At 47.2% G+C, this 14,802-nt stretch overlaps 3 protein-coding genes across 3 annotated transcripts; 1 reads left to right on the top strand and 2 right to left on the bottom strand.

Moving 5' to 3' along the window:
* Nucleotides 1-389: 389 nt before the first annotated feature.
* Nucleotides 390-1,663, bottom strand: CI109_101459 (uncharacterized protein; the record flags this gene model as incomplete). Its single annotated transcript, XM_032006294.1, has 6 exons — nucleotides 390-496; nucleotides 610-700; nucleotides 788-1,072; nucleotides 1,146-1,223; nucleotides 1,275-1,347; nucleotides 1,398-1,663. 6 exons carry the CDS (start codon nucleotides 1,661-1,663, stop codon nucleotides 390-392), a joined length of 900 nt encoding a protein of 299 aa, XP_031859507.1.
* Nucleotides 1,664-2,006: 343 nt separating this feature from the next.
* On the top strand, nucleotides 2,007-5,409 carry CI109_101458 (uncharacterized protein; the record flags this gene model as incomplete). The annotated part of the gene is made up of 23 exons (XM_032006293.1): nucleotides 2,007-2,084; nucleotides 2,162-2,188; nucleotides 2,244-2,311; nucleotides 2,366-2,419; nucleotides 2,484-2,501; nucleotides 2,560-2,794; nucleotides 2,860-3,243; nucleotides 3,299-3,411; nucleotides 3,459-3,545; nucleotides 3,611-3,685; nucleotides 3,744-3,812; nucleotides 3,865-3,889; nucleotides 3,950-4,042; nucleotides 4,105-4,164; nucleotides 4,214-4,293; nucleotides 4,344-4,394; nucleotides 4,448-4,567; nucleotides 4,627-4,688; nucleotides 4,740-4,753; nucleotides 4,813-4,874; nucleotides 4,931-5,098; nucleotides 5,163-5,250; nucleotides 5,314-5,409. 23 exons carry the CDS (start codon nucleotides 2,007-2,009, stop codon nucleotides 5,407-5,409), a joined length of 2,127 nt encoding a protein of 708 aa, XP_031859506.1.
* A 557-nt stretch (nucleotides 5,410-5,966) lies between these two features.
* Nucleotides 5,967-6,725, bottom strand: CI109_101457 (uncharacterized protein; the record flags this gene model as incomplete). The annotated part of the gene is made up of 2 exons (XM_032006292.2): nucleotides 5,967-6,627; nucleotides 6,706-6,725. 2 exons carry the CDS (start codon nucleotides 6,723-6,725, stop codon nucleotides 5,967-5,969), a joined length of 681 nt encoding a protein of 226 aa, XP_031859505.2.
* Nucleotides 6,726-14,802: the final 8,077 nt, after the last annotated feature.

Here is a 14,802-nt window from a genome sequence, read left to right as displayed (position 1 = left end):
GACTCTCCTGCCTGCCTATGAGAGACAGTGATGTGTTTTCAGTGCAGTCTATGGTTCTAATATTGTTATTGTATGCATGAGAACAACTGTTATACTGTCTACCGTAATGGTCGTCGGTAGCTGTCAGTCTCTGTGTTGCTGTGTTATCCGTAGCATTCAAGCCCTTCCTTGTTCCCCTTAAGCTTTGCCGGTTCCGGACATGACGATGACTCACAAACTGCACTCGTCATCACTTGTTATAGTGGGGGATTAAATAGATAAGCTAAGTATAGTGTGTCCCGTCAGAACCTTGTTTTGATTCCCCTGTTCATCGTGATACATGCATGGTGCTAACAACCAGTGATGCATGGTACAGGCATAAATGTGGAAGCATACGGAGTGCAACAGAACTAGAATGGCCAGAAACGTCGAAGAAATCGAAGGAAACGGATACGCTCGGGGTAATACCAGTAGAGGTACAGCGCGCTTGTAAATACCACAGCGAGAACAGCAATAGCTGCAAAAGCGGATTAGTCAGCGCCAGAACCATTTGTAGTGTCTATCCAGGCTAGGAGAACCAGATCCAACATGATTCGTAGTAGCTATTGAAGCGGTAGTGATAGGACTCACTTGCTACGGCTCTGATAGTAAATGCCTGTTGGTATTTTCTGCTCGCTATTCGTTCTTTGACCCTCACAATCTCGCCGTTGAGGTACATCTCCTATCGTTCAAGCAGATACATCAGCATGTTAGTTCGATGCGTCTTGTATTGCATGAGTCGGGCCCTCATAGGGAGAACACCACTTACTATCTCATCAGTCCAAAGTTCCACCCGGTTCAAAGCGTCGCTGCCCTCGTCTGATCCCTCCATACTCTTAATCAACTTTCTCAAACTCCCCTCTTCTTGCCCTCCTATCTTCCCATTAGGTCCTACAATATCCTTATCTTCCGTGGATACGACATCTTTCCACGGTGTCGTACGTCGACGCATCACATCGACGTCCCGTTCGCGATTCTCGATAATCTGGCGGAGATGCGCTTGGAATGGTGGTATTTGGTCCTGTAGCGATTGCTGGATCGACGCTGTCACAGTCTATGACGAGAGGTAATTACTTTGATCAGCCAAGATTCGCGGAGCAATGTGCTATGAGTGACAGGTAACACACCTCCGCGTCATCATCGTATTGATGGAATCGCTCCATGATATCGGGTGTCATGGTCAGTAAGTGATGCTTGACCGTGGACTACAGCAGTGGGTGTCAGTATGATGTGATCTTATTCCAGGATTTACTCACTAGTCCAGATCTGATCACACGCTCGTGCTCCTCGCATACTGCCGTCAGGCGATCTATTTCCATCTGCAATGGGCTAGAAGCGCGTCAGCATTGCTCGCAAGACCTGCTCTTACAGTCACTCACTGGGTACTCGGTGCTGCCAAAGGTAGACTTCTCTTCCTGATTGGAATGTGCGGAATCTCTCGTGGGTTACCATTTGGGAGTCGGGCAGCTGCTGTTGAGCCACGATTGGTCCGCGATGGCCCCGCTTCGACACCATTGCCGTTGACATTGCGTACGGGTGATGTGTGATGAGGTGATGCAGGTGAAGTGGACCGTTGATTTGGTTGAGAAGGTACAGTAAGCTGTCGACGTGCTGGTGCAGGTGCTGGTGAAGGTAGTGTCGACATGGTGTAGGTGAATCACTCTAGCACCTACTAGGCATGTGGGGAAAGCAACAAACGAACAACACTTGACGTTGAAAAGTATGATCGGACAGTTGAGACCGGTTGTTCGGGTCAGGAACCTGTTGATTCCCACGTGGCAGTCGGTGAGTACCGCGTACCATGTACCATGTTGCCCCGTTGACGTCGTCGTTCTCGTAATTATCATTGATACAGTCACCGCCGGTGACGAATAATCGCAATTAACCTATTGCTTCCATTCCCACCACAGAACTGGTCGGATACACGGGCAGACTTGGAGCACGATTGCAGTAAATTCACTGATCCCACTTTCACTTCCTTCCACAACATGACAACCCACTACAAACCAATGAATCATCCAAGAGAAGACTTTGACGAAGCTGGTATGCCCGTGAGGGGTATCCAGGTGAGCGACGGTGCTCAGTGAACCACTGGTAGCGGACGAGCGGAGAGCTGATAGCTGGATTGAAATCGCGGGAATAGGATCATGCTTTGATCGGGAACTTGCGAGTCAGTTCAGACCACCATTTAGCCACCAGGAGCAGGATGCTAACGTGAGGAGCAGACCGCGGCGGTAGTCAGCTTGGACGGTTCTATCGAGTCAATGTGTATTCCTTACTTTGATTCGCCCAGGTGAGTACGGATCGCAATGGCAGGGTGCGGAAGCTGAAGCCCAATGACTCGCAGTGTCTTCGCCAGGATCGTTGATGCGAATAAGGGTGGACATTTCTCCATCACACCGTGAGTTCTAGATGCTGTACTTAAACCTCCGTTATGACTGGAGCTAATTGTTATTCTTATGCAGGACATGGCCGTTCAAGCCGTAAGCGGTTTTACCTTCAAGTCAGCCGAGGTTAAATCTGACCCGTGACCTGCCTTAGCAAACAAGCCTATGCGCCCAACTCCAACGTCCTCGTCACCAAGTTCCTGTCAGAGGACGGAGTCGGTATCATGACCGACCTGCTCGTACCCAAGGGAGCAAACCGGGCTCAGTCTTCCAGCCGAGCTTTCCTACCTTGGCTTATCAGGAAGGTTGAGAGTATCCGTGGGAAGGTCCCTTTCAGGATGGAGTGTGCCCCTGCTTTCAACTACTGTCGTGACAAGCACACCACAGAGGTGAGCGAGTCCTGTGCCTCCGCAGGAAACGAATCTCGCCCCCGTTGACTGACCTCTTGTAATAGCTTGTTGAGGACGACTCGGTGACCGCCGAGTGTGACCACACCACCAAAGCAGTCTTCACCTCTCCTTCACTCACTCTCGATCTCCGTTATCTCGCCTACTCGTCGGACCAATGCGTCTCCGACCCCAAACTCACAATGAAAATCGAGAAACTCAAGAATCGTGACTTGCTCGGTGATGCCGTTACAGCGGATTTCGAATTGGAAGAAGGTCAATCGGTCATCTTTGTCCTAAGGGAATGTGGAGACTACAGCTATTCGAACCCGGAACATCAGAGAGTCGCCAACCCCAACCTCGAACGAGCGGAGACTCTGGGTATCCCAATGGGTAAATTGGTAGCCGCTACCAGCAAATTGAGACCAAAGGAGAATCCTCTGTTGACACGGGTCAGTGACACACCTAAACTGCGGGAAACAGGAGCGTTGTGCTAATGTTGTACAGGCACTTTTGAACGCGTTGATGCGAGACACACAACTCTATTGGTCAAATTGGATCAATAGGAGTAAGTACAAAGGTAGATGGAGAGAAGCTGTACATCGCTCAGCGCTAGTCTTGTGAGTTGATCAGGTCATGTCGTGGAAACGACTGACAATCGTATCAGGAAAATGCTTGTCTTCGAGGAAACGGGAGCTATCGTCGCTGCTCCCACCTTCTCCCTACCGGAGTTCTTGGGTGGTCAAAGAAACTGGTGGGTTAGCTTGATTTTGGTACGACGGTGCTTGCAATACCCGGCTAACCTTCGTACCACTACAGGGACTATCGCTTCACCTGGGTTCGAGATACCAGTTTCACGCTATATGCCCTTATCCGATTGGGTTTCACCGAAGAGTGAGAATTACCTATTGAGATCCTGAGGGTACACCGAGCTGATCTGGACCGCGTACAGAGCAAATGCATATGTGGACTTCATTCTCAACCGTTTGAAGGACAGGAACTCGGACGGATCCTTGCAGATGTAAGTCTTTATTGCATTCAGGTGTTGCTTGTCGCTCACAGCTCAATCGCAGTGTTTACACCATTCACGGTGGAAAGGTGAGTCTCTCGCCCTGAGCCATTTAGAGGCCTATCTATGCTGAATTATGAGCCTTGCAGGATCTCGAAGAGATCGAGCTTGACCATCTTGCGGGGCACAGGGGTTCCAAACCCGTTCGGATCGGGAACGGCGCTGCGGACCATCTCCAGCTGGTAAGTGAAGGATGCAAGTCCTCCTTTGTGGTTATGTCGCTGACGTATGGTTCTACTCTCAGGATATTTATGGCGAGCTTATGGACTGTATTTATCTCGCTCAGAAATACAGCAAGCCCTTGGTGAGTATCAGCTCGATATCAGCGGGTGCACGCTGACGTCGTAATACAGAGTTGGGAGTCTTGGGTGTCGATCAGACAGGTGGTTGACTATGCCTGCACGCAAGTTGACGAACCAGATCTTTCCATCTGGTGGGTTCGTCGAATTTCTCGTCCGTGTCAGTGCTGACACAAACGAGCAGGGAGGTCAGAGGGAAGAAGAAGAACTTCGTCTACTCCAAAGTGATGTTGTGGTAAGTGGAATTCCTCGCGGTAGTGCTTGTCAAAGCTGACCACAATTCTATAGGGTCGCTCTTGATCGAGGTCTCCGACTTGCCGAGAAGAGATGTCTTCCCTGTCCAAACAGGCTCAAGTGGCTTGAAGCGCGAGACAAGATTTACGAGGACGTCCAGACAAAGGGTTGGAAGTGCGTGACCATTTAAAGACGCTGAGATGAGCAAATCGCTAAGCTTTCTTCTTCCACAGCGAAGAGAAGGGGTACTTTTCACAGTCGTACGAAGACAAGGACTCGATCGACTCAGCGGTCTGTGAGTCGACATTTTCGCACGAGTGGAACTTGTACTGATGCCATTGAATAGTAATCATGCCTCTTGTGAGCAGCTGGAGCAGCAGAAATCGTAGAGCAAGCTGTACTAATCCCACTTTTGGCAGGTCTTCTTCACATCCGCTGCGGATCCGAGATTCACTCGTACTCTTGACAATATTTTGAAGACGTGAGTTTTCTAGCGGTCATGAGTGGTCGATCCGTAGCTGATCTGATTGGCTACAGTCCCGAGAAGGGCGGGCTGACTGCCAATTCGTCGGTGTATCGATACAACGCCGCTTTGTCTGATGATGGTGTTGGTGGTGAAGAAGGAGCCTTCTCGTTGTGTACCTTGTGGTGTGTTGAGGCGTTGACCAGAGCGGGAGTATACAACAAGCCGTATCTCGACAAGGCGTGAGTCCAATAGAGATCTGCAATGCCTCTTTTTGCGATTCTTTGGTGCTGATGACCTGTGCAGCGTCAACATGTTCATGGACTTCTTGGGATACGGTAATCACGTCGAGCTGTACAGCGAAGAGATCTCACCAGGTGGTGAAGGTCTAGGCGTGAGTGTCCTTGTTGTCTTGTGAGGATCTCTCATGTGGCTGATATACGACGACGCGATTTAGAACACACCTCAAGCGTTCTCCCACGTCACATTGATCTCGGCTGCGTTCAACTTGGACAGGGCTTTGGCAGGAGGCGGCGCTGCTAGTGCGTCATAAGAGTGAGGAAGAGCCACCGTGGTTGCCTGTGAGCTGGAAGAAGTAAAAGGACAATGTCCGAAAGAAGGTCAAACAAAATGAAAATGTTATCTGGGTGATAATGGAAGAATGCAATTGTGAACAACCTGACGAAAGAGTAGGAGTTCCTACCCGTACTGAATAACTTCTCTGCCAAACAAAGACTAATGGCGGAATGGTGACATACTTGTCCGACCCCGATTAGGGCACTCTGTGACTCAGACCTCACTTACATCTACGAAGATACCAGTCTCTTATTTATCGGATGTTTTCATTTGCGAGGAGACTCCTTGACAACATGGAGGTATTTCACAACAAATCAACGCTCCTATCATTGTAGGTCTTTCACAAGAATGCATTTCCTAGCATACCCTCATCGGTACTACTCTGTTTCGCTCATTTGTATAAACATCACTCTCCTTACTACATGTTCGTGCTCACATCGAATTCACTTTCGTCCCATTTGACAAACATCGCTCACTTGGCCCACTAAACTAGTCTGGGCGTACGGCCTGACCAACATTATGGAAAGACATGGGCTAATATCCGGAACCCTGGCCGGGGTCTGGGAAACCCCATGGGTCCACGCCAGAAAAGGTCGCGGCTCTCTGTTCACTCGCCCGAACCGTATCAATTTCCTTGACGACGGTGTCGAGGACTTCGTTGATTCTCTCCGCGTACCTGTCTGTCAATCGCTTAGTGTCGACAAGGAATTCGATGTATCCTTTCGAAGGGAGAAAGGTCAAGCCCCGCACGTTGGTTGGCTCGGTTTTGCCATCAAGGTGTTTTGAACCCCACATGCCCTCTTTCGTCAATCTTTTGACACCTTGAATCATCAAATCTCGCCTGAGGTCATTCGTACTCTGATCCGTTGCCGCGTCAATGAAGGCATCGAAAGCATGACGATGTTTCTTCGTGATCGATTCTGGGTAGTTCGGGTATTCGTAATCGCCGATCTTCCATTTATCGACGAAGGATTCCTCATCAAAAAGATCCAGTTCACCCTGGAATACACGTGAGGACGACGATTTGTTGCTTCCAAACGATCCAATTGACGAGGAGGTAATGGAACGGACTAACTTGCTTCTCTTGTCGCCTGACTTGCTACCGGATTTGGCTCCAGATTGGCTAGTGGTTTTGCTAGAACTTCCCGAGGGCATGGTGTGAATGAATTGGGTCGTTGAAGGAGTATAAGGGTAACTGTAGCGCAATGTGCTGATTTAGAAATGCGTATGTTCAATTCTCTTTTCGTCTTGTTGGGATAAGGAGTTGGGTTACCTGATCACAGACCGACGCATCGTGGTTGCTTTTATACACGATTCTCGTGCTCGGGCATCCGCTGCAACGATTTGACATCCCGACACCGAGGTGACTTTCTTTTGTCAGAATAATGGTCCGTCTTCCTCGACTCTTATCAAAATGCAGGTCAGTTCTCCATGTTACAGAAAGGATAACCGGCTTATCTGTTTTCTCTATACGGAACGAATCGAGTTCAGTCGAATCGACCGGACTAAGGCCTTCTTGATCGCGCACGCCATCGTGTTTGGAGTTGCTGAAAGGATCGATGGCGGCGTGAACTCCTTGTATAGTATCCAAGAGGGTGTAGGTCGCAGATATCGGCGTGGTCAGACTCACCGCTTTCCCCGCACCTTTCTTTGCCCTTGAGACAGCGGTCAATCTATCTCAATCACTCAAGCTGAACAGTTCTGACCAGAGCGACCTGCTGTTTGTGAGCTCCGTCGTCCTGTGCCACAATAAGTTCTTTCTAGGTCAATGTTAGACAGAAGCTAAATGCACTCCTGGCAGTTGTACTCGTTCATCCGTGACATGCTTCATTCCGCCTATGATTAACATTGAAAGTTCGTAACCTGACATCTCCTGCTGACATACAATAATAAGCACAGGCATAGCAATCACTTGCTCCCGACTGCGCCACACATGGGTCGCGCAACATGCTGCTGGTCTAGGCTTTGTTGTTGCTTTGTGCGAACTTGTGAGGTATTCCTAGCCTGTGATGAGATTGAGGGTAGGGTTGACGTGATCAAGCTGCAAAGTCTGCGATAAGGGAAACTTTGCATGCTTATCTGGACACCACATCCTGACTATAGTTACAGACTGTCTTCATCTCAAAATTCTAATCAGCACAGACCTACAAAAGGAATTGATGTCTCAGTCTTTCAAATACTTGGGAGATGTCAGCTGAGCTGTGCTCAATCATTCAAGTAGTGCACAAGGCTTCTCTATCTCTTAGTCTGATCACATTGGACCATTCTACATCATTCGTTCATAATGTTACTTGATTTGCACAACTATGCAAACATCACTCTCCCCAGTAGATTATTTTCACTTCAGTTAACAAGACTAGATGCTTCTCACTGACATATCAACATCACACTCCCTACTGGATTGTTCGGTGCCACCCATGGGTACCACTTCCCTATGAACAACTGTATAGGCACCCCTCTCCCCAATGCACAGGCCTAGCACCCACATTGTTGCCTTCTTCCATCTGACTGCTGTATTGACATCACCCCCACCATCATGTCATGCTCCATCATGTGCTGATGACTCAAACATCCATGAAAGGAGACATCACACTCTCTTCCCTCTTCTAATCTTTTCAATCCTACTATGTTCAGTCTTTGTCAGATCATCCTTACTGAGTGGCTTCTGTTTGAGTTCACGGACAACAGTTTTAAGCACTGAGTAAATATCCTGTGCTTCAGCTTCTGTGATCCGATGCCTGTCTTGGAGGCACCTGACATATTGCACTGAAGGGATGATGGAAGTTCTTCCAAAATCCTTGACCCTCTTCCCTAACATGCTAGGAAAGGTGTGTTCGAGATATCCATCCTTCAGCCTGTCAATACCCCAGCACATGAAGCGGTCAACCGTCTCATCCCCTGAACATGCGTATGTGATCTCACAAACTTTTGCAAGGGCATTTTTCTGATTGGACGAGAGCTTGACGTCCTTCTTTGTCTCATCCTCATCAAAACTAACCTCAATTCCCTCCTCGTCATAAAGTGAAATGGGTTTTTGCTTTGAGGTCCAGCTCGTCCAGAGTTTGCGGTTTGACTTATCGCTGTGGAAATCCTTCTGACTGGAAGAATTATCATGGTCAGAATCTCTGCTAGGATTGCTAGTGGGGATTTCCTCATATTGGGAGTTGCCACCGAAAAAACTCTTGATATCAGAGATTCTTGAAGACATTGTAAAACACCAGTTCTGTGTGAGGTTAATATGGGCTGGAGTTGTGACGGTACTGATGGGTTAGTTTGCAGTTGGATGTTTGGATATGGAAGGGAAATGAAGTCTACCCTAATGTATCCCGGTCCAGCTCTTCTTGTATGTGACATTCAGGGGTCTGTTCATCCTTGCAGATTGATTCTCAAACACCAAATTGAGGACTCCAGGATTCTCAAGTCTCATGTCATCATAGGGATTGTCTTCCCCAATCAAAAAAGGATACTCCATGACATCATTGATCATGAGTGGTGTAAACTAGACCTGTTGTTGCCCTCAGTTGTCTCATTTGTCATTGTGTTTTCAAGTGCTTGAAAGGATCAGGATGCATTGCTACATAATAATGTTGACCATAATGTCTTGGCTCCCAAACATCGCTTCTGAGATTCTGTGGGGTGTATGAAGATGGCTTCTTGAGTTTCATCTCAACATGATGCTGTCTTGCCACTCTGTCTTGCCGCATTTGGAAGAAGGATTCCAATGATCTTGATTGGCTTGAACAGAGTAGGGCTGACCTGGACACAGTAACCAGATATCCAAGGCGAAATGGGGGGGGGAAGTGTATCGCAGAATCCATGTTTGAGCCCCAACTGATACAACTCCCTGGGCAATTTTGACAAGTCAAGCATGTACTATGAGTATGATTGGCTGTGACAAGAAATGTAGCTGAAAAATGTAGCAACAGCGCTGAGACTGCCCGAGTCACATGATGTATGTGGCGGTGATGTCAAGACAAAACACACTCCCCACAAAAGACTAGTTGGTGTCACCCTTCAGTATAACCTCCTGTCAAATAGATCTATACATGGCTTTCTTCACTATGTTACCTTCCCTTCCTCATTGTTGCTCAGTTCTTCTCGCCACTGAGTGACCATCATTTACTTCAATATGCTATGATACCAAAAAGAAAAACTTATCAGACATATTCATACAAAGAGACTTCTTCACTCCTTCCTGGCTGTAAATTTCTGTACTCCTCTTGCATTGGGGAGGGTTCAGTTGTCAGGGGACAATCAGTCGTTGTGTCTGGCTCGATTGACGCAACCTTGGGAGTGGGCACACCCTTGATTACGCGCTCAACAGTGTTGAGGATTGAGTTGACTGCCTGTGATTCAGATATCGTGATCTTCTGCTCCTCTCTGAGATATTCAACATAGCTCTTGGATGGGAGGATGATATGCCCACCCAAGGTGGCAGGTTTCACTTGGGGAAGCATGTGACAATATCCTCGATTCAGTAGTCCACCTTCCAGCCTCTGGATACCAATTGCCATCAGATGGTAATATATGTCCCTTGATGAACAACCTTTTGTGGTCTCACAAACTGCCCATAGGGCTGTGCGTTGCTCCTCTGTGAAGTCCTCAATAAAGTACTGCTCATTGTCACCACCAATCCCAGATGTTTTGGCTTCATCATAGAGTGAAAGTTTGCCCTTAAAGGTGCAGCGTTTTTTCCCTGTGACGTGGCTACCAACCGAATTGATGACATTCGCAAAGAAGGTGGACATTGTGAGAGTCAGTGCAGCACCGTTTAGAAAAGGGTTGGAAGGTCAGTGGCGATGGTGAGGCAGTTTGCAGCAGGTAGTGTGTATTGAATGCATATAACACCTTCAAAGCATGTTCTAATCTATGCCCCAAACATCTAGCTTGGACATGGCCATTCTTGGAAGAAGACCTCCCACATACCAGGTTGGGCATGGCTTCTTAGGTTTCATCTTTTCAATGTGGTCGTTCGTTGCAGAGCAGACAACAAAGGATCCCCATGACATTGTACCACTCCACCGTAGGTCTCGTAGAGGATCCTACATGGTACTACCAAGATTTGATGGACATGAAGATAACTGTCCGGTTCTTGTTCGATATGGGTGACAGCCGTCAAATGCTCTGAGAAGCTTTGTTGAGGGATAGGATAGCTTCTGTAAGAAGAGGCTTAGAAGAGGATTCACTGCTTGGTAGTCAACAACCACAACAACAACAACAATGTAAGCTCAATAGGCGATCTATCGACCTTTGGCTCTTGCTCCCTAGAGGAATGCCGAAGGGTCGATCGAGCTTCCCACACAGCTCTACGTAATTCAATCCCCTCGTAGTCTAAGTAGTTAGTTAAAACATAATTAGATTGTAGTGTTCATACTGTGACCACACCATGAGACTTGTAAGCATACAACCAATCTACTTACTTCGACCTGGATGGAAACGAACCTTGATTGAAGTAAAAGTAAAAGTGAAAAGACAATCGGTCGAGAACCGGACGGTTATTCCCTTCCTCAGTCAAATCTCACTGGTACTGCACATGGTTTATTAGGGGACCTAGAGTGGAGTGCTACACCACTTCACAGCCCCTTCTCACTTCACTCAACAGGATCTGTTCCTTCTCACTAAGGTATGCCCACAATGTCACGTTCCCCACCAGCCGATCAGGTGCAAACTTAGGGCATACAGCCTTGTAAAAACGTATACAAAGATTGCTCTCTCTTCACTATGCTGGCTTGCTTCATTCACTCTTCCTCCATTGCTGTATCTACATCACTCTCCCCATGACTGTTTACTAAATCCAACAGATATCAAACGAGGTTGAAAGTTGCTGCGACTTGATCAGGACATTATTACCATTCTTGATCCTGATGTGTCTCATAGAGAACAGTTGAGACATTGATGTAGGGATCAGCAGTTGTTGTGAAATCATTTGTTGCGACCTGGGATTGGTTCTGGCCATAGACTGCAGATTGAGCAATATCAAGGGCCGAAGAGATAGATCTCCTTTGCATCAGAACTTATGGTCTTCCTTGCATCTTTCAGGAACTTGACACGGCTCTTTGAAAGGATGTAGGACCACCCACCCTTGGTGTATTCTTGCACCTCAAAAAACATGTGTGCAATATTTCTGATCTCATCATCCCCTCACCAGTAGATCAATACCATATCACATGTTGTACAACTCCTCGTTTGACAATCCCTCAGAAGCACCATGAATTTTGTCAAGGGCAGACTTCTGGTCTTTGCTGAGCTTGAAACACGGGTGGAGCTCACCCAAGTGGTGATTTGAGATCTCATGTGTAACAAAGAATGAGAGCTCACCTTCAGAGGTCTGGTCACTTCTGTGTGCCCTGCCAGACACCTTGTTGCCTACAATCTTGCGACCAGAAGATCTATCATGATGTGAACATGGCATCTTTTATACATGTGAAGCTTGATTCTGGGTATCCTTGTTGGGAGACATCCCGCACTGTAGTGGATCCCAGGCCACACTCCATTCGCTCACCAACCACCAGACTGCCACCACTCTTGGGAACTCAACACCTCATCCGTATACCGACCGACCATACACCAAACACGCCTCCGTACCGACTACACCTTCATACCGAACATGTCTACAGACCGGACACTGATACGGACCGTCCTCTGTACACGTACGTATACCGAGCCCATACACTGCAGTGGTCAAATACCGCACTCGTACCGTGTGCGTACCGACTCCGTGAGAGATACCGATCTGTATCCAGACCGAGTACAGAACAGACACGTTCTGTACATGCCCCGCACACAGGAATCACCCACCACAGTATCTGTATGCTATCTGTGTCACCTCCGTACTATGACCGTGACTCTCTCGTACTTCTTCTGTGTCTTCTTCCGTAGTACGCTCTTATCACTTCTGTAATTATCTCTCCCCTGCATGTATATAAAGGGGAGCAGACAGACCAAGCAAGAGTTCCTTTCAATCATCTAATCATATTCACTTTCATCATTCACTCTCTCTCACCTCTTCCACCTCTCACTCGCTCTCTCACTCCTCTTTCTCTTGCTTGCTCTACGCTGCTCTATTCCTTGATTGACTCTACTTACTCTAGCAACACCTGCTTCGACTCTGATAGTTCAAGGAGATCAAAGGTAAGTACTCACATCCATCAACTTCACATCGCGACGCCCAACATGTTTGGTCGATAGTGTGAGTTCTGCAGGTCGTAGCCCGCAGTCCTCCACACGCACACTGACCTAGAGTTTCACATGGTCATGACTTCTCAGAAATCGGGTCATTGCAGGGGTTGCCTTCTGAGATTTTGAACACGAACAAAGGATCTCCTGTAAAAATACTGACCCAAGCTATGGCAAAGTTGCCTTAAACATGTCGCCCATGATGATATATGCCCTCGTGTCTCATCCACCGAGAAGGAAAAAAGCTCCTGCTGACTAAGGAGAATCAGCCAACATGTCATAGTCCACATATATGGCTTCTCATGTTTTACTATGGGAGTTGCCAACAAAAGTTTCAGTCATGATGTTTCACAACTCTTTCACTCCTTACTCTACTCTGCTCTACTTTCATGATGGTCAATGAGACCCCATCAAACCACGGAGACAAGGTTGAGTGATATTCACCTAAGGGTGTCAACTGTAATGATGAGATGATTGAGTTACTCAAGGAGAATGACAAAAACAGCAAGAATGCAAGAAGAACTACCTGAGGATGAGTGTTGTGACCCTGGACTGACTGAAGGCTAAGTGATATTGTCAAGAGAAATTTCATAGGTGCAGGATGTAACTCAAAATCAGGAAATCATTATGGAGAAGAGTACAAAGCTGAGAATAGTCAACTGCCTATATATCCAGGCTTCCATCCATCCATCCGTTCTGCCATCCATCCATCCATCCATCCATCCACCCATACTCTACTACTTTGGCAACTTTGTCAAATTAGACTGGGGAACAGTATGATTCTTTGAGAGATATTCTACAAGACCTACATGAATAGCAAGAGTAGTAACATAAGGGATGAGATCAGGTTGATCAAGTGATGTATGTGGTGGTGAACATTATGAAGATCTTGTACCAGTGCAGGCCTGTTCTTGGACCTGCCTCTGATACTAAGCAAGCATAGATGAAAGTAAGCAAAAGGTCAAAGCTGGTTACAACAAGCTGGTAGATGTGGTTGTTAAAGATCATGACAGAGGGACATTGTGGGGAAACATTGAAGTAAGACGGTTTCGATCAAAGTTTAGAAACGATTCCAAAAGGCCATCCTGAGAGCATTGGGGTAGTGAATGTCCTCGAGAACGAACCTGACGCCAACTTTCTCCAAGGATTGTAACAAGACTAATAAGTACCAAGTGAGTAGGGTTCAATTACGTGGACAATCTCTGGATTCAGGTGCCAGAGTACAGTGAAACTCACTGGTGCTGTGGGACCTTTGAGAAAGGACACCCTGAATGCCCAGCTCTGCAAATACACACAACACCATCATCATCACAAACTTCCCTCCACTCCTCTGAGGTGGAATTGGGGTATTCCTCAACCGTAAGGGCAGTGTCAAAGTCCCGCTGTTCCCAATTGACACCATTCCATTTGGTTTCACGGAACAATGGATTGTTGAAAGGAGTGTCATGGATTTCTTCAGTGAGCTTCCTGTGCAGGGTGTGTTAAAAAATGTGAGCCAAGTTTCAACTCAGATCCATGGGTGTGATGAAGGTATACTCTATGCCAGTTATCATGGTTAGGTGGATCAAAATACCTGACTGACCTGGCAAAGTTGCTGTTTGCTTTCTCCAAGCTTGCACCTGGCATGGACCAAACCCAGTTACTGTTATTCCCCTTTGTGTAAGCAGCAAAGGTACAGAAACCGAAATCAACAACTCGTGGTGGTGCAGACAGCCCAGTTGTTGCTTCCTCATATGTGGGAGGAGGTGGTACAGAGTTCATGTCAAATCCGTCAAAGTTCCCAGCTTCATGTCTATTTGACTCCAGTGTAGTGTCCACTGTCTGGTCAACTTCAGGTGTGCTGTGATTCTCTTCCATTTTGTGTGTGTTTTGAGTATGTTTGTGTGTGTTAGTATGAGTGTGAGTGTGAGCGTAAGTGTTTGGATATGCAGGTGGGGGAGGGGAAGCAGCTTGGTGATCTGACGAGAGCAAGAAAAGGCTGGGGCAACAGAGACTCGATTGCATATGTACTTGTGACAAAGTCTAAGCGGATACAAACCGTCCTATTATCTGGAAAATAATCAACAAAAGAAGGCAAAAGGGGTTCAGGAGTCAAGGCAAACATGTTGCGATTGGGTGAGAGCCACCATTTCCCAGCACAGTCAAAGGATTAAATGAAACATGTTCCATCGTGGTTTGTCATTTCTGTGACCCC

Source organism: Kwoniella shandongensis, chromosome 3 (assembly GCF_008629635.2).
Source record: "Kwoniella shandongensis chromosome 3, complete sequence".
Taxonomy (NCBI): Eukaryota; Fungi; Basidiomycota; class Tremellomycetes; order Tremellales; family Cryptococcaceae; genus Kwoniella; species Kwoniella shandongensis.
This window is presented reverse-complemented; position numbering and strand designations above follow the sequence as displayed.